The sequence below is a fragment of the Mytilus californianus genome, unplaced genomic scaffold, assembly GCF_021869535.1.
Source record: "Mytilus californianus isolate M0D057914Y unplaced genomic scaffold, xbMytCali1.0.p SCAF_6, whole genome shotgun sequence".
Lineage (NCBI taxonomy): Eukaryota > Metazoa > Mollusca > Bivalvia > Mytilida > Mytilidae > Mytilus > Mytilus californianus.
In genome coordinates, this window is record NW_026262712.1 from 109,929,644 (window position 1) to 109,953,959 (window position 24,316).

General features: G+C 32.6%; 1 protein-coding gene across 4 annotated transcripts; it reads left to right on the forward strand.

The window, feature by feature from the left end:
• Nucleotides 1-831: 831 nt before the first annotated feature.
• Nucleotides 832-23,566, forward strand: LOC127704635 (uncharacterized). 4 transcript variants are annotated; one of them, XM_052208766.1, is made up of 2 exons: nucleotides 832-869; nucleotides 2,313-5,259. In XM_052208766.1, exon 2 carries the CDS (start codon nucleotides 2,315-2,317, stop codon nucleotides 4,199-4,201), a length of 1,887 nt encoding a protein of 628 aa, XP_052064726.1. In that variant the 5' UTR covers nucleotides 832-869; nucleotides 2,313-2,314; the 3' UTR covers nucleotides 4,202-5,259. The 4 variants fall into 4 exon arrangements, with proteins under 4 accessions (XP_052064726.1, XP_052064725.1, XP_052064727.1 ...); XM_052208765.1 differs by lacking the exon at nucleotides 2,313-5,259 and adding an exon at nucleotides 21,046-23,566 and having other exon boundaries at nucleotides 841-869; XM_052208767.1 differs by having other exon boundaries at nucleotides 842-869; nucleotides 2,796-5,259.
• Nucleotides 23,567-24,316: the final 750 nt, after the last annotated feature.

The window sequence follows — 24,316 nt, forward strand, 5'->3', positions numbered from 1 at the left end:
AACAAAAATTTTCGTAAATGTAGCATATGTACATTATAAATAAGAAGATGTGGTATGAGTGGCAATGAGACAACTCTCCATCCAAGTCACAATGCATAAAAAGTTAAGAATTATATGTCAAAGTATGGCCTTCAAAACGGAGCCTTGGCTCACACCGAACAGCAAGCTTAAGCTATAAAGGGTCCAAAAATGACTAGTGTAAAACAAGGCAATTCCATGAGATCCCTGAGATGATTACGTGGATAAAATGATTAATATTAAGATATTTAATTCATTGTGAGGCTGTCGATATTGCGGAAGAATTCCGGCTTTGAATGCTCACATAAACTAAGAACTAATCTGTGGAAAATTTCCCTGTGAATTGCAACTTTCATACAAGTGAGAGGTTTAGCTAGCTATAACACCGGGTTTAATCCACCATTTTCTACATAAGAAAATGCCTGTACCAAGTCAGGAATATGACAGTTGTTGTCCATTCGTGGGATGTGTTTGAGCTTTTGATTTTGCCATTTGCTTAGGGACTTTCCGTTTAGATTTTTCCTCGGATGTTGGTATTTTTGTTATTCTACTTTTGAATAATAATTAATTCAACACAATCGATGCAAATAAAAGGAACATATTATGTTAATTATGAGACCACTCTTAGTCATGTTAGCTTCCTTTACTCTTTTTGTAAATAATGATCTTACTAAATACTAACAATAATAAGTAAACATCACATGACAGATATTCTATTAAAATAGGCCAACAATGAAAAATGAGATTTGGGAATTTTATGAAAAACAAGGAAGACACTTGGGTATATAAATGAAAAATCTTTATTTTTACCGCAGTCAAGAAATGAAAAGTTACATGCATACTGAATTAAAGTAAGTGACAGTTTTGTTGTATATATTTTTGTCTTTGTTTTATGCATATCATTTCATTTTACCCGTCCCTTTAACTAGGAATGTATCGTTAATAAAAATAAGAATTAGAAGTTAAGTAAATAAAAAGGATAAAAAAAAATTATACACTGAAACGAGTGTCTGAAAAATTATATAATATATACGACAAATCATTCGTCTAGCGATACAGATTTTAAATGATCAGTAACTATTAAATGTCGGTGCATTTAATAACAAACGAACAACAAATTTTGTTTTAAGAATTATGTAAAAATTGTTAATTTAAGCCGAATCGATACCAAAAGCTTACATTTAAAATCATTTTTGTAATTGATAAATATAAATATTGTTTAACTACAATCATATAGTTTTAGCATATGCCTACCATTTAAAAGAACGTGTTTTATAGCAACATTTAATTGCACCAATTTTACTATATAAAATGTGCATTCTAAGGCCTCTCTCTCGGGAGGGGTCGAGTGCGGACCGCTGTCTTAACCGTTGTTTGGACTGCCTCAGCCTTGCTGCAGCTCTCGCGGTCGTTGTTTCCTCCGGCGACTTACATCCAATAAGATGTGCATTTCGACAATTATTATCCCTTCTTTGACATTCAATTCAACTTGAACTGTGAGTGAACTCACAAAAGAATACAACGCCGCCGCCCCTCCCCAATATTTGATTAGTACTATTTTAACATGTATGACTGGGATTTATGCACACATAACTTTGTAAAGTTTATTAATATCAGTTAACCCGCTTAGGAGGATATGCCATCAATTATTTCCACATATTGCAACATTGAAGTAAGTAAGTAAAATTATCACCGCTTTACCACACAAGACCGGACTTATATTTGTATATGCTCAACAACATTTATTAGAATGTAAAGAACAGATGAAAAAAACACCACAACAATAAATATACACATGAAGTATAAACTCACCAAAGATACCAGCTATCGATTTCACAAAAAAACTTACGAGAAAAAATTCTCTAGAGTCCTGAACATTTCAGTATAAGTTACGATCAATTGTAGTCGCAAGATTTATAGTGCGTAATATGGTGGTAAAGAAGTCTTAGTATTCCAAATGATTTAAAAGTTATATATATATACCAAACTAACACTCGAAAAAAAGATGGTTATTTTTTTTGGCGGGGGGGGGGGGGGGGGGGGGGGGGGGGGGGTATTCTATGTTCTGTGGTATTATGTGATTTATTATGTATTGTGTTAGATACAACACCTGTTTATTATTATAACATGTGTCATTGCTTCTATCACTCTGTATTATATTAAAATCTGAGAAAAACAAATAACAGGTTTTAACACTTTTTCTTAATTTCATGCCCATTAACAGTGGCCGTTCTAAAGAAAAACTGATATTGTTTCTACACTGATTCAGATATCATGCTATAACTCTTTTGTAGAAATGGAATTTTCATATGAGACGCTAGAGTCAAATTTTTCGCTTGAGCTATTTGATTTTCTTTGCAAAGTTGTTGGCTCCGAAAAAGACGTCCGATCACGAAGGATATTCTTTAAAGTGCTAGATCATGCTTTACAGTACAGTCCTCAATGGCGAGTAGTGACTAGTGGAAGTAAAGCAGAAGGCTTAGACTTACCAGGAAGCGACTTGGATATTATGTATATCAACCAGATGGACACAGTATACAATACAAAATCTGAAATACCGAGTGACTTGCCATATGCACTTTATTTTGATTTCGAAAATACACCACCGGGGTATGTAAATATCAAGCTTCATCTCAATAACAGAAGTGGGATGCAAACTAAACATATGTACATAAACTCTGACAACAACATATTTTTATCAAATGGACACTACAAACGATTGATACAAAACATGTATAATGATAAAGATAGTTTCGATGATTCGATGTCTTTTTCAGAGATACATGGTCCTTGCACCTCTTCTATTTGTGGATCGTATGATTTCTTATCTACTTATAAATGTAATTCCTGGCCGAGAAATGCGACAGAGTGGATAACAAGACCTCGCAGTTATCAATGGCCTCCAACAGAATTAATTGAAGATATAGTCCGAGATAACGTCTTACTGGCACCTATTGGGAATAAGTCTAATAACAAGAAGGAGGATCCTTACGAATGGAGAATGTCTTTCTCAATTGCAGAAAAAATGCTTGTTCATTCATTTAATCATACACAAATTCTGTGTTATGCGTTACTAAAATATACATTAAAAGAAGTAATCCATCGAAAAATAAAGGGAACCATGTGTTCATACTTTATGAAGACGGTATTATTCTGGATGATCGAAGAATCTCAGATTTCTGAATGGCAACCCAATAGGTTATTTGAATGCTTTCAAGCATGCATAAAAAGACTAATGTTTTTTGTACAGAACAATGTCCTTCCCAACTACTTTATACCACATAAAAATTTGATAGAAGGAAACATTGATGTACAGAAGAAAACGTTATTACTTTCACTCTTGCAAACGTTCTTCACCAATGGAAAACATTCCTTAAGACAGATACAAAATTTTTCATCATTTTTTGAGCATAGAGAAGCCCCTTTATCTTCTGAATTATCTACTTCAAAATATTATAATGTGGACTCAATCATTTATCCACTTTTACATTATATGCACGGGATTGGATTTGGGGGTAGTAATACTATATTTCAGCCAATTTATTGTTTAATGGCTCATAGAAAATGTAAGCTCTTAAAGCACATATGCTTCATTTGGTTTTCAAAACTTTGCGGATCTTTGTTTAAGCATTATTCATTTATGATATGTAAGAATAATGAAATAACTTTGCAAAATCCAAAATATAATAAAATGTTTTTTTTAGACTACAAGAAATGCCTTTGGTATAGCGTACTAGGCTCATTTTCTGATTCCTATACCGGTTGGCTCTTACTAGCCGAATTCTTTTTTCAATGCAAACAGCGTGAGAAAGCTTTACAAATTATTCAACTATGTCAAATAAAAAGTTCGACCGATCATCAAATAATAAATACCGAGTTAAAGCCTTCCCCACGAAGTAGAATGTTACAAAAAATTGGAAAACATTTTCTGCAGCGATATAAACATTCATGTTCTGATTTATTTTATCTCATTCCAAAGACAAAACCACATTTAATGTTTTATCATGAAGATGTTCTTTGTCTAAGTCCTGCCAAGGACATCATTATTGTCAATCCGCAGATACGAATGTATTATTTACTTTTTCTATGCCATCATTATCTCGGGAACAATATTGAAAAGTGGAAGGCTCTACGACTACTGAATGACTTTTCTCTACAACGTACAGCCTGTATGGAATACTGAGATTCGTTGATTCATTTATTGAAAGCAAGTTTAGTTGCTAACACAATACCAGGTTTTGTGTTAACAGACATTTTTCGTCACCAATGCAAAACTGTGTTTATGTACATAGATGGTTATTTAAAACAGCTTAAGCCAAATATACGTGCTACGAAAAATATGGCAAGAGAGGAACTTCAACCCTTGATTGAAGAGTTACCACATCAGTACGAGCGTGATTCTATGCCGCCTATTCTGAAAAAAGGTTTAAGTTTTGTATCTGATTTCTTAAATATTTAAATGAAGAAAAAAAAAACAACGCCACAGAAGAAGTGCTGGTTACAGGGTTTGTGATATCCTCGGGGACACCCACCAACAGTGATATCAACCGAACGGTTGTAAAAACTCATCAGCGATACCATACTTATAATTTGTACCCCAAAGAGGTCAAGAGAGGTCAATAAAGTTTAATGCATTATCACGTTTATATTTTAACATGCATGTTGTATTATATTTGCATATAAAAAAAAATGCACAGAAGACAGGACATAAAAACAATAGTAATGTACTAGCATAATAACATAAAACATGTGAATCACATAAGTTCAATCAAAACTGAAAGGTCATGTTTTCTGTGATAGAACATCACGGTCATGTTAAATGCAATGGATATATAAAAGTGTGCGAAAGATATGATACGAAAACAGAATGTAACGTTAGAAGCTGAAACAATATTGATATGTTTATTTTCTTCAAATTTACTGTATATAAAATGTGGAATTATTCTAAACACAAAGGTTTACTACGCCCAAATATAGATTTCCGCGGCAGTATTTGGCTTAAATTTTATAACCTTTCGGTTTTTAAAGCTCTACAATTTCGTATTTGATTTGCTCTTTTGACCATTTTAATTCGGGCATATATTTTACATAGATAATAAACTGATTTCTCTTTTGTTGTAGCTATCTACCTCGTTGATTTAATTTTTGTTTTTCCACGGGAAGATTCGAACCCCTGCTTCTGTAAGATCCAGGCCACATCGCTAGCACTGTGTCAAACACTCTAGACCTCCTGTCCAGCTAGGCTATAAAATATATCATTCGTAAGTCGAGTATATCAAGAAATTGTTTTTATTAGAAACTAACATAGCCCCTTCTTCCAAGATGAGTTATCTCGAATTATCACTTATACTTATTCCAAACTCTAAATATCGAAAACTAGAAATTCTTAACCTCCTTAGTGAACCTGTACAAGTTTCCAACTTAAACATAATCTACTGATCACGTTACAACGGTGACCTCAACTTTTTCAACAACACTAATCAACGAAATTCGATAGCACAAAAGATAATTGTAGAAGCACTATTCTAAAATACTAATGTACGTACCGGAATTATGTCATGGATTGTTCCAAAAAGATAAAAAGAAGATGTTTCAAACTCTAAACGAATGGACTAAAGCCGTGAAGTCAATGACACAAACAGAAAACTAAAAGAGCCTATAAATCACAAAGCTATATTTATATTAAAAAACCCCAAATAATGCTTAAGGTCTGTTTTTTTGGTGTTGTTATGAACATATACATTACATTAACGAATACGAATACTTACAAATACTTTATTAAAACAATTATCGGCTCATAAAGAGCATGTTACATATAAAGATTGAAAATAGACATAAGAAAAAAATAATATATAACGATAATGCTTATGATAAAATGAATTTCTTATTGTAAATAAAGGCAAGAGTATTATACCGCTGTTCAATAGTAATAAATCGTTTTAACTGAAACAATTCCGGGTCACAAACCAAAACTGAGGAAACATATCATCTATAAGAGGAAAAACGGAGCAACAGAAACACTGAACTGCTACAAAAACAAACGACAACATACATAAAAACGGACTATGAGATAACAACTGCCATATTCCTGACTTGGTACAGGATATTTTAAGAAAACATGGTGGGTTGAACCTGTTTTTTATGGCTAGCATAACGTTGTTGTTAATGGTCCTCAATGCTCTTCCACTAAAAATAAGGCTGATAAGATGTGCATATTCTTTCAAGATATACAATCACTAATTCGGGCCCAGTTTGAAAAAACAAACAGAAAATTAGTACACATTTTAAACAAAAAAGTTCCTACGCATAGCGGTAAATTTGGTATCAAATGGAAGTGAAAGCTTAAGAACCTTTGTTGAAGGTTTATTTTGAATAATAAAAAATATTTTAATAGGAGGTCACATTTGCCCTGTTGTTCTGATCAACAGTGTCTGTTTTTGCACTACAAAACTTCTGTGAACAACTGCGCTCTGATATGCAATTAAAGGTATGTTGAATATTTCAGCACAAGTCCGAATAAGGTAAAATTTTGACATCAAGTGACTGCCACTTTATTCAAACTTAAGACGTTACAGAGTAGCCAGTAATGCTTGAAATTGCAAAAACATAGAAAGCAATGGGGCTATGAATTAGTGGTTTTATTCCTTCAAAGCAATTTAGTTCAATTAAAGTTTTTGATGGAGTGCATAATCTTTAATTTGCCATGTTGTGTTTTGCTGACCTTTAGTCAGTACTTCTGTGTTGACATGAATTATCATTGTTCAAAATTATAGATTAACTGTTTATAAAACTTTGAACTTTTCGAAATACTAAGGATTTTCTTCCCCAAGGAATGGCTGTAATTGGCAAAACCTTTCGGAATTGTTGGTCCTCAATGCTCTTTCACTACATACTTAATTTGGTCTTTTTAACTTTTTTGATTCGAGCGTCACTGATTAGTGTTTTGTAGACGACACGCGCGTATGACGTAGAACTTTTTAATCTTGTTATCTATTAAGAGTTAATTTATATGTTTCTTTTTTTTTTGGGTCATGGTTTTGTCAATCTTTGAATTTCGCATTTGGTTGTACCCTTTTATCAATAGTAATAAAAAGATTGAAACAAAAAAGCTAAAAAGTAAAATAACAAAAATACCGAACTCCAAGGTAAATACAAAACGAAAAGTCTCTCATCAAATGGCAAAATCAAAAGCTCAAAAACATCAAACCGATGGAAAAGAACTGTCATATTCCTGATTTGATCTATTCCTAAATGACCAGAAGCTACTTCTCCCCAAAATTCATTAATAAGTTATATCAACGGATTCGACTGCACTCAATGGCGGATTAGTAATTGATTCTTATCTAACCCTTAGACATCACAAATTTCGTATACCATCTCTTTAGTCGTAAAGTTTTGTTCGAAGTCTACCCTCGTGTCAATTTCTAGATGTAAGTCAAGCTATAAAGCTGAATATCTGTATATCTTGTGAATCATTTTAAGTTCGATGGGATTGATGCGTTGACATGATTGTATCACCATTAATGAGTTTAAACATTGATAATACTAAGTGTCAGAGTCTAAATAAATCGAAAAATATCAGAACGGCATATGGACGATATTTTGTGAACACATATTGTTGCGTAGATGACAGAGAAAAACTGGGTTTGAGCGTACTTGATGAAGTAAAAAAATGTTCTTCGGACGGACCTTATTTATTACGTGTTAAACTCAAATAAGCGTACACTCACCCGGTCGAATAATATTTAATGGCTATCCATGACCTTGGTGGATAAGATTTTTAGTAACTGCTACTTCATTATTTGTAAATCTGTTGTCGTGTTTGCCCTTTATTTTTCCTCAACTGCTACTGAATTGATTCTCCACATTAGCAATACGACTGATTCCACTTATAAAATAAGACATGTCGACCCTTCTTGGGCATCTGGAGTTGCATCAGTTGGTTTTTGTATGTTTCATCCTTTAGTTATCTGTTGAATGTTTGAGTATTGTCTAATTTTTTATCTTTTCTTTAGGCAAGGTTTATTCTGTCCTTCTTGAATTTACCATTTTTACATTTTTTTTTATACAAACAAAGCAAGACAAATTTACCTCGCTGATGTACACGATGTCCTTTTTTCAAATTCATGCAATACCTACTGTTATCAATTCCGTGTTATTCACTGCACCCAGTATCTGCATTCATGTTATCTGAATTAACGCCTTTATAATTTTTCATGTTGAAACAACAACAATGATAATTAAAAACCAATTGTTCAAAGAACAATTGAAGGTCTTTCCACATCAATTTTCTAAATAATTGATGAGAAGCTAATTCTGGTTTACTCAAAGCTACTATTGGCGTCCAATCATAGGTTTCTTCATACTGATTCAATTAACATATGGTTTCTATAGACTTTTGCCTGAAATAAGGGAGATAATTGTCAACATCCGGTTTAGAAAATGTCACTTCCGGTCTCATATGATAGCTTTATTTACACTGATTCCAAAAATATATGGTTTATATATACTTTTGCCTGTAAAAAGGGAGATAATTGGCCACTTCCGGTTTAGAAAATGTCACTTCCCGTCTCATATGATAGATTTATTTACACTGATTCCAAAAATATATGGTTTATATATACTTTTGCCTGTAAAAAGGGAGATAATTGGCTACTTCCGGTTTAGAAAATGTCACTTCCGGTCTCATATGATAGATTTATTTACACTGATTCCAAAAATATATGGTTTATATATACTTATGCCTGTAATAAGGGAGATAATATGCTACTTCCGGTTTATAAAATATCACTTCCGGTCTCAAATGATAGATTAATGTATGACCATTCAAAAAATATATGGTTTCTATGTACTTCTACATGAAATAAATGCAAAAATGACTACTTACGGTTCACTCAAGGTCACTTCAGGTTGACATTTTTCAAGGTCATATGTCACCCAACATTTTGCAAAAGATCATATGGCTTTATCATGTACCAATATGAAGTAATAATCAATTTACCTTAAAATAAAACATTTCAGGGGCAATAACTCCAATGAGATGTCGCTGGATTGTCTCAGACCAAATGTATCATATCTTCATCACAATATAACAAACATTTTGCACTTGTTCTTTAATATATAACATTAAAAATATCGGAGAAAATGCAAAAACAAGCAAAAGACAAAATTCAGAACATGACCTTGACCTTTGACCTTGACCTCATTTTCGAAGTTAGGATCCAAGGACCTTAAATAAAAAGACTATAGGTTTATACGGCTTACAGTTTATGAGTAACAAAAACATAACGACAAATTTATTTGATAAAGGTAGATAACTCCTATAAAATTTCATCGAATCGCTTCAAACCAAATTAGCCAAAAATTCCTGAGGATGTAACGAACAATTTAGAAAAAGAATTTTGTCGATATCTTTTTTTGTTATGAAGGAGATGCACACAGATGATAAACAGTGAATAGGGAGATAACTCTTGCAAAGAAAATGGTTCGGCTTAGCAGGGTGAAATTTAAAAGCGCATAAACTATACGATACAATATGAGAAATATCTAAGCGACATATTGCGAAACAAACATTTATCGCAAGAACAAAATTTATCGGAAGAAAAAAAAAAAAAAAAAATAATTAAAAAACAATTGTTCAAAGAACAATTGAAGGTCTTTCCACATCAATTTTCTAAATGATTGATGAGAAGCTAATTCTGGTTTACTCAAAGCTACTATTGGCGTCCAATCATAGATTTCTTCATACTGATTCAATAAACATATGGTTTCTATAGACTTTTGCCTGAAATAAGGGAAATAATTGTCAACATCCAGTTTAGAAAATGTCACTTCCGGTCTCATATGATAGCTTTATTTACACTGATTCCAAAAATATATGGTTTATATATACTTTTACCTGTAAAAAGGGAGATAATTGGCTACTTCCGGTTTAGAAAATGTCACTTTCGGTCTCATATGATAGATGTATTTACACTGATTCCAAAAATATATGGTTTATATATACTTTTGCCTGCAAAAAGGGAGATAATTAGCTACTTCCGGTTTAGAAAATGTCACTTTCGGTCTCATATGTTAGCTTTATTTACACTGATTCCAAAAATATATGGTTTATATATACTTATGCCTGTAATAAGGGTGATAATATGCTACTTCCGGTTTATAAATTATCACTTCCGGTCTCAAATGATAGATTAATGTATGACATTCAAAAAATATATGGTTTCTATGTACTTCTACATGAAATAAATGCAAAAATGACTACTTCCGGTTCACTCAAGGTCACTTCCGGTTGACATTTTTCAAGGTCATATGTCACCCAACATTTTGCAAAAGATCTTATGGCTTTATCATGTACCAATATGAAGTAATAATCAATTTACCTTAAAATAAAACATTTCAGGAGTAATAACTCCAATAAGATGTCGCTGGATTGTCTCAGACCAAATATATCATATCTTCATCACAATATAACAAACATTTTGCACTTGTTCTTTAATATATAACATTAAAAATATCGGAGAAAATGCAAAAACAAGCAAAAGACAAAATTCAGAACATGACCTTGACCTTTGACCTTGACCTCATTTTCGAAGTTAGGATCCAAGGACCTTAAATAAAAAGACTATAGGTTTATACGGCTTACAGTTTATGAGTAACAAAAACATAACGACAAATTTATTTGATAAAGGTAGATAACTCCTATAAAATTTCATCGAATCGCTTCGATCCAAATTAGCCAAAAATTCCTGAGGATGTAACGAACAATTTAGAAAAAGAATTTTGTCGATATCTTTTTTTGTAACGAAGGAGATATACACACTTGATAAACAATGAATAGGGAGATAACTCTTACAAAGATAATTGTTCAGCTTAGCAGGGTGAAATTTAAAAGCGCATAAACTATACGATACAATATGAGAAATATTTGGCGGAAGAAAAAAAAAAAAAATAATAATAATAATAATCAGAACAAATACAATAGGTCTTTCCACAGAAAAGTGGAAAGACCTAATAATAATAATCAGAACAAATACAATAGGTCTTTCCACAGAAAAGTGGAAAGACCTAATAATGGTACATTTCAGTGCGGATAAAACGATTTTGATTTTCATGTACACAACCCGGGTTACTTGAATTGTCCTCACCAGATGACAAAATATGCAAACATTGAAAATGATAGGAAGCGAAAAAAAAAGCGCATTTTAAAGTAAAATAACAAAAATATCGAACTCCGAGGAAAATTCAAAACGGAAAGTCCCTAATCAAATGGCAAAATCAAAAGCTCAAACACATCAAACGAATGGATTACAACTGTCATATTCCTGACTTGGTACAGGCATTTTCTTATGTAGGAAATGATGGATCAAACCTGGTTTTTCAGCTACCTTAACCTCTCACTTGTATGATAGTCGCATAAAATTCCATTATATTGATAACAATGTGTGAACAAAACAAACAGACATCATAGGTAAAAATGTCAAAAAATAGGAGTTATAGAACTAAATTGTACCTTATAGGATTTTCTTCAATTTTTACGTACATAAGTTTTATGAGGTTGAAATTAACGAACGATATATTTATTATTTCAGTCATACTAATATTTAACGATTGGAGAAGGTAGTGTGCCGGGAATAGATTGTAGACAATATAGAACAAAATCCATGTAACTGATAAATGCATGATTTCAAGATACATTTTTTTCATATAATTTTCAAAAAACCAAAACCGCTATAAAAATGGATAAAATGATTATTTCATATAGAAATATATTTTGAATAAATTATGAAAGAGATGCGAACATCCCAAAGAAGTATTCAATCTCATAACTTGACAAACAAACTAATGATGCCATGGCGAAAAATGACTTAAAGACAGACAAACAGTCTAAAAAACACAACATACAAACCTTAGCAATACAAACCCAACAAAAAACCGGAGGAGCAGATCATATTACAGATGTGGCGTCTGTCGTGTTTTTAATGTAAGTACAAATCCGGTGATAAGTCTTATTTGTTTGGTCACATTGCAGGAAAAGAAGGGATTGTGGTTACGGCATTTGGAACATATCTGTCGTCAGGCATTTTGTTTTCTCGTTTGAATTGTTTTATATTTGTTATATTCCGTAATGTATAAACTGAGATGCATGTCACTTGGCTACATACACCATACATGCTTTCACTTGTAATTTTTAAACCCACTTTGTCATGTCTGTGCAAAAGCGTGTGCACATAGATTCTTATTGTTGGGTTGGAAGATTTGATACTTTTTAAATTGAAATAGATACACATACGTTTTGTGAAGTCATAAAACAAAGGCAATAAAGGGTAACTCTTTTATGCGGCACATTTTGGAACACAATTACTTCCTAGCTCTTCGTAAAATCCCAAAACAAACAAAATAATGAAAGAAAAAAACCATAATAAAATGAAATGTGCAAATAATATTTGGTAGATGATACCGTCGGGGATTCACAGTCCAGAGTAGCGATACTGATCCCTTGATAAACGTAGGATACACATAAGTGTGGCAGTGTCAATTGTTTATGAAATTATCGTTGTAAACAGAATTAGGTTTGAAACGGCCATTTTCATCTGAAATGATTTTAAAAAGACCAAAGGACGGATTAGTAAATTGAGGAAGGAAATATTAAGGGATCAATTAAAAATCATCAAACGTAAACAACAATAAGAAAGGTAAATAACAATAAGAAAATTAAAGACTGAGCATGTTAAACCCAACCAAAAACAAGGTAGGAAATAAAGTGTTCAGGAAGGGTAGGCAGTTCCTGTTTCTCTAGCGGTCATGACAGATACACATTTGGAGATAAGATGCATGTGATAATGTTTCAATCGTGGAAAAGAGAACGGGATTTAGGTCGCACCAATGGAACGTTTCCGTAGTTATATGTGACAAAGATATCACAATAGATAAATCAAATTAAAAGGGTGTCTGTATAACTTTCGAAGTTATGAATTCATTTTTACAATTTAGAACCCTTTTTCAATAGCTTCAAACTAAGCTGCAACTACCTTTCTAAGAGAATTATGATAGGAAACGCAAGATTATCATAATACCTGGAAGAACAATGACATTGAAATGAACTCATTCGTCATAAATTTTAGTTCTCTGCCGCCCAAAATTTTCAGTCTTTAGATTTTATTCAAGATATGATGAACAAAATTAAATCTTTAAGTCGTATCCTTATACCAAGTTGAAATGGATAGATGCCATCAACATAGCCTTCTTTTTAATTTTGCATTATTTAGTTAATGATTTTATCTGCATATCAGAACATTAAGTTAAACGATATAGTCAAATCCTTCCATTCTAAAAGTCAAACGCTTTTTACTATTGCAAGAGGAAAGGGTTTCTAGAGAAGGTAGTTTCATAGTAACTCTAAAGCTCAGTATTGATTGCTGATAAAATAGAACTAAATATTATTACGTTGTTTGTAATGACACCTGCGTTATTATATTATCCTGTGCAGTGTAGCAAGATTCATTTGTTTTGGTTGACATTCAACAGAAGCATTTTTTGTTTGACAACATATATGTGTCCTTAATGAAGGGAAAAACTAGTAAAAACGCTTAAAAAGGGTGCCTAACAATATTTGGATATTTGAAGATGGACCTGCATCAGTACGTTTCTAAGTGTTTTTCATGTGTCATTTGTATCAATGATCTTACAGTCATAACCAATTTGGATATCGTATTTACGTCTTCGGTTTTGCGTTCTCTTGATTGCCTGGCATAATCTCGGACCAAAGACAACTCGGATCAAGACACCTCGGGCCAATTTAAATACAACTCGGACCATAGTAAAAGACAACTCGTACCAGTTAAAAAACAAGTCGTACCAGTTGGAAAGACACCTAGGACCAGTTGGAAAGACAACTCCGACCAGTTTAAAACACCGACCAAGTCCATTTAAGCACGCTTATAATTGTAAGTTTCAAAAACATCTCTTAAAAAAATACGGCATATAAATATGGCCATTTGTATTTTTAATTATTCTACGTTAACTTGAGTTGAACGTGTCTCTTTCTGGAACCTTCTCAGTTTCCCCTTACTAACCATCCTTTCTAGGGCTACTAAAAGGCTTCGGCAAACATTCGATTTATCAAACAAACACGTTTAATTAGCTTCGGACATGTGTACTTTTTACGTGGCCTTCAAGTACTGTATATCTATTTAGATTACTATAATTTACCACAATTAACTTTCGAAGGAAAATGTAGTTGGGTCATCGAACTTTACCTTCTCCAGCAAAGGGATGTGACACTCCCACCTTTAAGGGACATCAGCTGTGGTGAGGCATGCATCGAACGCACTGTTCTTTGGAAGGGACGTAAATAATTTCCAGAGTAAGGAGAGTCGCATACTCCTGTTGCACATAAGGACATCTATATCACTGTTAAAAAATAGGTTTCGTTTGTGACCGATATTCAGACTACATTTTGAGACCCTAGTCAACCTATTTTACTAGATCCAAACCCAAACTTGATGTTCATCTTATAATTAAAAGTCTCGTGAACGTTGCCTCGATATGGTATGCTTGTTTTGCTGGGGTTTAAAAAACAACCTTAACAAATATATTAATGATGTAAGGGTCTTTTGCTGTTTGTCTACAGGGACGTTAATAAAAACTTGTTTATTGGAGCCATCAGAGTAGACGCCGTTCTGGGCAGCCCAAATTTCCCGAAGATGAACTGTTTTTCATGCTTTATCCTGTATTTTGCCTTTTCCAGAGACATTTGAACTGGTTTTTAATATAATCATTTTCAAAACTCATATTTGAATGTGCACTCTAAAGACTATCAATTTGAATTATTGATATCATGTTCACATTTTAAAATTTGGCTTTTTCAGGTTTTGTGAAGATTTTACGAACACTGTTAGTTTATTATTTTGATTTGTCGAACCCGTAACTTTGTTCTTATTTGCGAAATTACGTGTTCTATCAAACATCCCATTGAATATTTTCTCAGCATTTTTCTCGTATCGAGAAAATATTTAGCTCGTGTTCTAGATTGGACATGATCTTCCAAAAGATCACTGTTATCAGGCCTTTGTAGTTCTATATGGAAAACGGTCTCATTCAAGTAAGATCTATATTTATATGATCCATCGCCTCGTAAGATTTATCGTTGGCTATTATGCAGATATTTTATATATATATTTATATATATATATATAATCAAGTCTAAATTGAAAACAACGTTCAATCCTATGATTGCGTTGGATAAAAACCGCAATTTTTATACGTGTGCATGCAAAACAAATTTCTTGGTAGAGGGGTCTAAATACAGCACAAACAACATTTTGCAAAAGACCAAAAAAGTGAAAAAGTATATTTTAACAAAACGCATTTGACTATCAGGTCGAACAACGGATGTTCTTAAACTCTGCTTATTGCCATTGGCGATTGCTAAATAAACGGATAACCAGATGTAACAAAATGGATCTTAACTATTAATTAAATACCAAACAGAAAACAATAAACTTGCGGAAAAGATGGTATACCGCAAACAAAAGTACAGCATATCTAGATTTTGACAATTCATGTCTCTTCAGTGATGTTAGGAATCGAAACGGTATTTTGAAGGCCATATAATTTACCTCAATTTAGGATAGACTCTTGAATTTTGAAGAGTCGAAATAGGATGAACGGATCATATAAACCCGAAGGCAAATATAGTACAAGCCCAAACGAAAAATATAAACAAGTCTTAATAGAAAACAACGTTCAAACCTATATATATATTTTTTTATATTTATATTTATATTTCCAGAGATACAAACAATTAAATTGAAATGGATCTACAATGTATATATAAATGCAAAGAATGTACGTGAAATGAGATGAAATAATTTATATTATAAAACAAGGCCTGATCAGACGACAAATCCTTCTTAACTTGGTGAATAGAAATAGACACATGGGAGTATAAAGCAAAGTTTAACAATCTATACTGCTAAAATGTTTCAATATGCAATCCGAGAAACGCTGAAAAATATTCAAATATATTTTCTAAAATTTACCAATTTTTTAACAGAACGGCAACATGAGAATGTTTTGGATAATAATAAAGTGTTTCAATTCAAGAGAAAGCCTAAAACTTAAGGAAAAATACTTACATCAGCTGACATCGATCCGTCTTGACCAAATATCCCTGTGTTAAAGAAATGTGGAGGATATTAATAAAGTGTGAGCCCACACTATCGTCTTAATTGTAGCCACAGCCCGGCCCATTCAGCATTAGCGGAACAAAACATTCACACTTCCGAAACATGTATGATGTATTCTTCTCATATCTGAGTGTCGCCACGATGCACGAAGATATGAGATGATTACATCTGATTTGCAATGAAGTATAGATAAGTTTTTTTTTCTTTTCTCTTGTTCTAAAAAAATCAATTAGTTTTGATTAAACAGGAAAAGTGTCATTATCTAAAAATTTCCAGTTTTACTATCACTTTCAGAAGTTATAGATTATGAATGAAATCTTCAAGTGAATTGCCTCTATTTTTTCTGTCATCTAATTGATACCTTATCACTGCCTTTGTATGGCAATATATATAGCTGTACTATTTTGTCTTTTTCTGGTTTAATTGCCAAAACCTAAACTTTTTACTGATAAATGATAAAAATTTTAGGGAAAAATGAGTTATATACCCGCTATTGACGTTGTTTATGTTGATCAATCATTTGTTTGGTGTGTACTATTTTATGAACTGTTATTTATCTTTCCGTTTTTCTTATCTTTTGTAAAACTTGTTATCAGTCCTTGTTTCTGATTATTTTCTATTGCCCCTTTGACTGCATTTAAAATAATCAACAGGAAGTTGGTAACCTTTTAATATACAAAATAACTTGGAATTTAAAAAAAATAGTTATAATTATTATGGTATGATATGAAGCGCTGAATACTGGATGAAAGTTGATATCGATAAATGGTTCAGTGTGTTTAAAACCACGACATGACACAATCTAATTGAGTCCTCGTCAATTTTGATAGACGTGACCACGAATCCCAATAACAGCTTTATCTAAGCAACTAACAAAGATTTTTTCCGTTTGAACTGTCTATCATGAAACGAATGATTTCGCCCTGTGCTGTTATAAAACCATACAGTTGTTGCAATGAACTATTTCGCATTATTTCGTATACAGATTTATCCGTGGAAATTATTGATAGACTGATATCATATTATTGGTATCAATTGAAAAAACTAACAGCATTATCTATTTACTTACATAGAATAAACCGGGATGCGGTATTCAGTACGTAGGTGAAACTAGACGCTTTTTATCTAAACGCACGCAATTGTCTGGTCATTGAAGCTGGCATATTTTGGTATTAATATTGATTCACTCATAGGGTCTTTGCATCGGAAATAAACACATTTGTTCTAAAATGTGTCGTTGGCATGATACGGGTTATGTTCTCATATATTTTTATGATGGTATGATACTAAACCCCTAATGGGAGGGATTGTGCTTGATTTTCATATGATGAAGCCATAATCTTTCAATCAGTTTAATTGAAGTCTGAAGCTGGCCTTTGTTAGTCCTGTATGTTTTTTTAAGTTTAGTGTATTTATATGTTTTGGAGTTTATTATGACGTCCATTTTCACTGAAGAAGTACACATTTATATCTAGGGGCCAGCTGAAGCCCGCCTCCGGGTGCGGGATTTTCTCGCTGTGTTGAAGACCCATTGGTGGCCTTCTGCTGTTTTCTGCTCATTGGTCGGGTTGTTGTCTCTTTGAAATATACCCCTTTTCCATTCTCATTTTATTCTTCAGGCAAATAGATTATTTTTTTCACGTGGACTGTCTCACTCCTTTTTGAGTTCATGCGATTTTCTAAATTTTTGTTTGTTTCCTTGATTTGTCGGAGCATTTGATCACCGATAAACTACTGTCGCTTTATTTTTAAACCCATAATTTGATACCTTTTTTGCTCACCTGGCCTAAAAGGCCAAGTGAGCTTTTCTCGTCACTTGGCGTCTGGCATCCGTCGTCTGTCGTCCGTCGTCCGTCGTCGTCCGTCGTCGTTAACTTTTACAAAAACCTTCTCTTCTAAAACTACTAGACCAAAACTTGGCCACAATCATCATTGGGGTATATAGTTTTAAAAATGTGTCCGATGACCCGGCCCGCCAACAAAGATGGCCGCATTGGCTAAAAATAGAGCATAGGGGTAAAATGTAGTTTTGGCTTATATCTCTGAAACCAAAGCATTAAGAGCAAGTTTGACAGGATGTAAAATTGTTTATCAGGTCACGATATATCTGCCCTGAAATTTTCAGACAAATTATACAAACCATTGATGGGTTGCTGCCCATGAATTGGTAATTTTAAGAAAATTTTGCAGGTTTTGGTTATTATCTTGAATATTATTATAGATAGAGATAAACTGTAAACAGCAATAATGTACAGCAAAGTAAGATCTACAAATAAGTCAAAATGACCAAAATTGTCACTTGACCCCTTAAGGAGTTATTGCCCTTTATAGTCATTTTAAAATCTGAATGGAGCAAAAAGGTTCAGAACTGTTCTACCAATTGTCCATATACGTCAAAACTGTTTGACAAATTCTTATAGGAGTTATTGCCCATAAATGACAAATTTTACCATTTTTTTCATTTTTGCTTATTATCATGAAAACTATGATATTTAGAGAGAAACATTTCTTTCCGTTATGCCTTATATGATTTAAATTATAATAGATAAATAAACACTTTAAATCACAAAAATGATCAGCAAGGCAAGATCTATTACAAAATCAAATTTGGCCGATGTAGTTAGTATTAGTAGACTGTCACTCTTCATATGAGTGATTGCCCTTGAATGAAATTTTTTTTTTACCCTCTTTTGTGTTTTGAGCAAAAACTAAAGAAGATAGAGAGAAACTAAACAGACTAAAAGATCAGTAATACAAGATCAACAAAATAGATATTTTTGTCATGAAGTCTATTCTCGTCTACAATGTTGGAGAGTGTTCTTTGTTTGATATGCACATAGAGCGACACAGGCTCTTTAGAGCCTCTAATTATATTATAATCTATCATTGTTCCTGTTCGACAGGACAACATTAAGCCAACCTGACAATAGACGAATATAACTTTATTCATCGTTTACTTCCGTAAATAAAAAGTCCAATACAATGACAACTGTTATACAAAGTTCAAAGACGGAAGCAAATTTCTTCTTTGCTTTTAGTTTTTGGTATATTGATGCATCTTAAAATAATTAGAGGAAATATGAAAAGGAATATATTACCGCGTGACAGGAAACTATTTCGACTGGTAAGAGGAAAATAAAATAAAAATTGAAATGACGTCAATGTAATTACTTTTAACAATAAAACCGATTATTGCAAGTAATATAACAAGTGCGGCATGGAATAAATTGCTGTTGTTTTCATTACTCTCCCAACTATCTTCATTAATAAAACAAACAATTTCGGTATATGTGACATGCCTATGAGAACAATAACATGTTAATGTCTCAACCGGTTTTGTATTAGAAAAACAAGCTGGATTTAAAGTTTAACGTACTAGTTCAAAAGGTAACTGTCCAATGACTTACTACACTAGAGTCGCACTCGCTATAACGAGAGCACAGAGGCGGATACGGGGAACTAAATTATTATTATTAAGGAATTGAATTTAATGTAGGGCTGCCAATATTGCGGAAGAATTCCGGTATTAAATGCCCACATAAAATAAAAACCAATTTGTCTTAAATTTCCTTATTAACTGAATAAGACATTATTCAACACAGTTGATGTGAACAAAAGGCACATATTAAGTTAATTATTCAACGACAGTCATGTTTGCTTCCTTTACTCATTTTGTAAAAAATGGTATTTTCAAATAATAACAATAAAAGTTAACATCACATGATAGATATTCTATCAAGATAGGTCAACAATGAAAAATGAGATTTGAAAATGTTATGAAAAACACGGAAGATACGTAGATATATAAATACAAAACAAATATTATTTACCAAAGTCGACATAACAGGATATGAAAGTTGTATTCATACAGGAATTGAAGTAAGTTACAGTTTCATTATATATTTTGTATGTATTTTAAACGTAGCATTTCATTTTACCCGGGGCCTCGGTGGCCAAGTGGACTAAGTAGTCATACTACTGTATCACTTCCCAGATAACACTTACAGAGAAGATATTGGAACATCAAATTATTTGTACACTTTGATATTTTTATTAAATAATAGTTATTTACGATGGTTTGATTCCTCCCAAAAGCATCAAAACGTAAGAAAAATGTACCTGTTATGGAAACCAAATCTTGAAAATCAATAAGTAAAAAAGAACAACAAAAAAAACATACAAACCAATAATTATCTAGCAAATATAATTAATAGGCCAATCTGTATCTAATATTTCAACAATAAACCAAATTTATATTCAGAAAATTAACAAAATATATATACCTTGAAAGAATAGATAAAAGAAACAAAAACAAAAATAATATAAACTCATTAAAGATACCATGCTTATAATTTTGTATGTTACTTGTGGGTTTCGTCCACATAAGACTCATCATCTGCTAGAATAAAAAAAGTTGTAATGCCAATTCAATGATCAAATTAAAGTAAAGAGCATTACTATCTTAATTCATTCTACAACACTAAGCTTAGTCTGGTTAAGGCCATTTGTTCCTGGTGGTCGAGAAACCTTAGTAGTTCGAATGACTATAATGTTATATAAATAGCAAATATACACACGAAAAGTTGTTTATTTGTTTAGTGTTATGGTATTTTAAAAAAAGTTCTGTGGTGTTCTGTGATATTCTGTGGTGATAACGCACCTTTTTATTATTATAACATATGTTATTGCTTCTATCACTCTGTATTATTATCAATTCTGAGTAAACAAATAAGAGGTCTTACGACTTTTTCTTTATTTCATGCCAATAAAAAGTTCTAAAGTAAAACTGATGTTGTTTCTGTTATTATTCAGTTATCATGCAATGATTCTTTTGTAGAAATGGAGTTGTCATCTGAGACGCTAGAGTCGAATTTTTCGCTTGAACTATTTAATTTTATTTGCAAAATTGTTGGCTCCGAAAAAGACGTCCGAGCACGAAGGATATTCTTTAAAGTGCTAGATCATGCTTTACAGTACAGTCCTGAGTGGCGAGTAGTGACTAGTGGAAGCAAAGCAGAAGGCTTAGACTTACCAGGAAGCGACTTGGATATTATGTATATCAACCAGATGGACACGGTATACAATGAAAAATCTCAAGTACCAAGTGACTTGCCATATGCACTTTATTTTGATTTCGAAAATACACCACCGGGCTATGTTCATATCAAGCTACATCAGAATAACAGAAGTGGGATGCAAACTCATCATATGTACTCTGACAATATGATGTTATCAAATGGACACTACAAACGGTTGATACAAAGCATGTATATTGATAAAGATGAATCCATGATTTATACAGAGATACATGGTCCTTGCTCCTCTTCCATTTGTGGATCGTATGATTTCTTATCTACTTATGAATGTCATTCCTGGCCGAGAAATGCGACAGAGTGGATAACAAGACCTCGTACTTATCAATGGCCCCCAACAGAATTAATTGAAGATATAGTCCGAGATAACGTCTTACTGGCACCTATTGGGAGTAAGTCTAATAACAAGAAGGAGAATCCTTACGAATGGAGAATGTCTTTCTCAATTGCAGAAAAAATGCTTGTTCATTCATTTAATCATACACAAATTCTGTGTTATGCGTTACTAAAATATACATTAAAAGAAGTATTCCACCGAAAAATAAAAGGAACCATGTGTTCATACTTTATGAAAACGGTATTATTCTGGATGATCGAAGAATCTCAGATTTATCAATGGCAACCTAACAAATTGTTTGAATGCTTTCAAGCATGCATAAAAAGACTAGTGTATTTTGTACAGAACAATGTCCTTCCTAACTACTTTATACCACATAACAATTTGATAGAAGGAAAAATTGATGTACAGAAGAAAACATTATTACTTTCAATCTTGCAAACGTTCGTCACCAATGGAAAACAATCCTTTAGACAAATACAAATATTTTCATCATTTTTTGACCAGAGTGAAGCCCCTTTATCTTCTGAATTATTTAGCTCAAAATATTCAAATGTGGATTCAACCATTTATCCGATTTTACATTATATGCACGGGATAGGATTTGGGGGTAGTAAAACTATATATCAGCCGATTTATTGTATAATGTCTCACAGAAAATGTAAGCTTTTAAAGCAGATATGCTTCATTTGGTTTTCAAAACTTTGCGGATCTTTGCTTAAGCATTATTCATTTATGATATGTCGGGATAATAAAACAACATTACAAAATCAAAAATATAATAAAATGTTTTTTTCAGACTACAAGAAATGCCTTTGGTATAGCATTCTCGGTTCGTTTTCTGATTCTTATACTGGTTGGCTCCTACTAGCCGAATTCTTTTTTCAATGCAAACAGCTAGAGAAAGCTTTACAGATAATTCAACTATGTCAAATAAAAAGTTCGAACGATCATCAAATATTAACCCCCGATTTAAAGCCTTCCAAAAGAAGTAAAATATTACAAAAAATTGGAAAAACTTTTGTGCAGCGATATACACATTCATGTTCTGATTTATTTTATCTGACCCCAAAGGCAAAGCCACATTTAATGTTTTATCATGAAGATGTTACCTTTCCAGGTCCTGATAGGGACATCATTATTGTCAATCCGCAGATACGTATGTATTATTTACGTTTTCTATGCCATCATTATCTCGGGAACAATATTGAAAAGTGGAAGGCGCTGCGATTACTAAATGAGTTTACTCTACAATGTAAATCCTCAAAGGAATACATAAATTCGCTGATGCATTTATTGCAAGCAAGTTTAATTGCTAACACAATACAAAGTTTTGCGTTAACCGATATTTTTCATCACAACTGTAAATTACAGTTTATGTACAAAGATTGTTGTTTCAAGCAACTTAAGCCATGTATACGTGCTGCGACAAATATGACAAGAGAGGAGCGTGATTCGTTGCCTCCACTTTTGAAAAAATGTTTAAGTTTTGTATCCGATTTCTTAAATGTTTGAAAGCAAAAACATTCGACCAACGCTTCTAACGTTTTTTTATATTCTATCTTTCGTATATTTGTATGTAAGAATTGAATGCCTCTTTTTGGTATTGGTTTGGAAAGAAAGCCCTGACCATTAGATACGAGTTTTAGCAAATTTTCGTTGGTTCTCCTACGCATTGTTGGGAAGTTGTCATGAGAAGCACGTGCTGTCATGAATGTTGAATTTAAATCAGAAATACAATTTGATATAGGAATGACTGGCGATTGCTTTCAGCCAATCAAAAGTACGGTTTGAAAAATACATGTATAATGTAATTATATATCCATATCATGCAACATATTGTTTTTATTTTATGTCTTCTGTGCATTTTTATATGTAAATAGCATACAACATGCATGTTAAAATCTATTATAAGTGATACTACATTACCTTTATTTACCTTTCTTTTACTGTTCATAAAATGTTGAATTACTGGAAACACTAAAGTGTGTCCACCACCAGGTATAGATTGCCTTAGCCGTATTTGGAATTTTCTTTTTTTTTAACAATACATAAATAACAACAGACTACTAGCAGATACTGACATGCCAGCTCCAGACCTCAATTAAACTGATTGAAAGATTATGTCTTCATTATATGAATATCAGGCACAATCCCTCCTGTTAGGGGTTTAGTATTATACCATCATAAAATATATGAGAAGAACATAACCCGTGTCATGCCAACAACTGGTTTTAGAATAAATATGTTTAATTCCGATGCAAAGACCCTATAAGTGAATCAATATTAAAGCCAACAAATGCAATCTTTAATGACCTGACAACAGTATCGTAACTATATCCCTTCTTAATAAGTCTGTTTAAAGGTTTTGTTAGCTTTTGAGGTGAATACTGACATTTTTGTGCTTTGTAAAGAATATTACCATAAAAGATTGGATGTGAAATGCCCGAACGTATAAGATGTCTGCATGTTGAGTTATATTTACGAATGCTGTCCTTATACCGATGATAAAATTTAGTAAATGGTTTGACTAGTTTATGATATCGAAAACCCTGGTGTAATAATTTTTCAGCAATACATAAATTTCTCTCGCTAAAATCTAATACGTTGTTACATACACGAGCGAATCGTACAAGTTGAGATATATAAACACCATAAGATGGTGATAAGGGAACGTC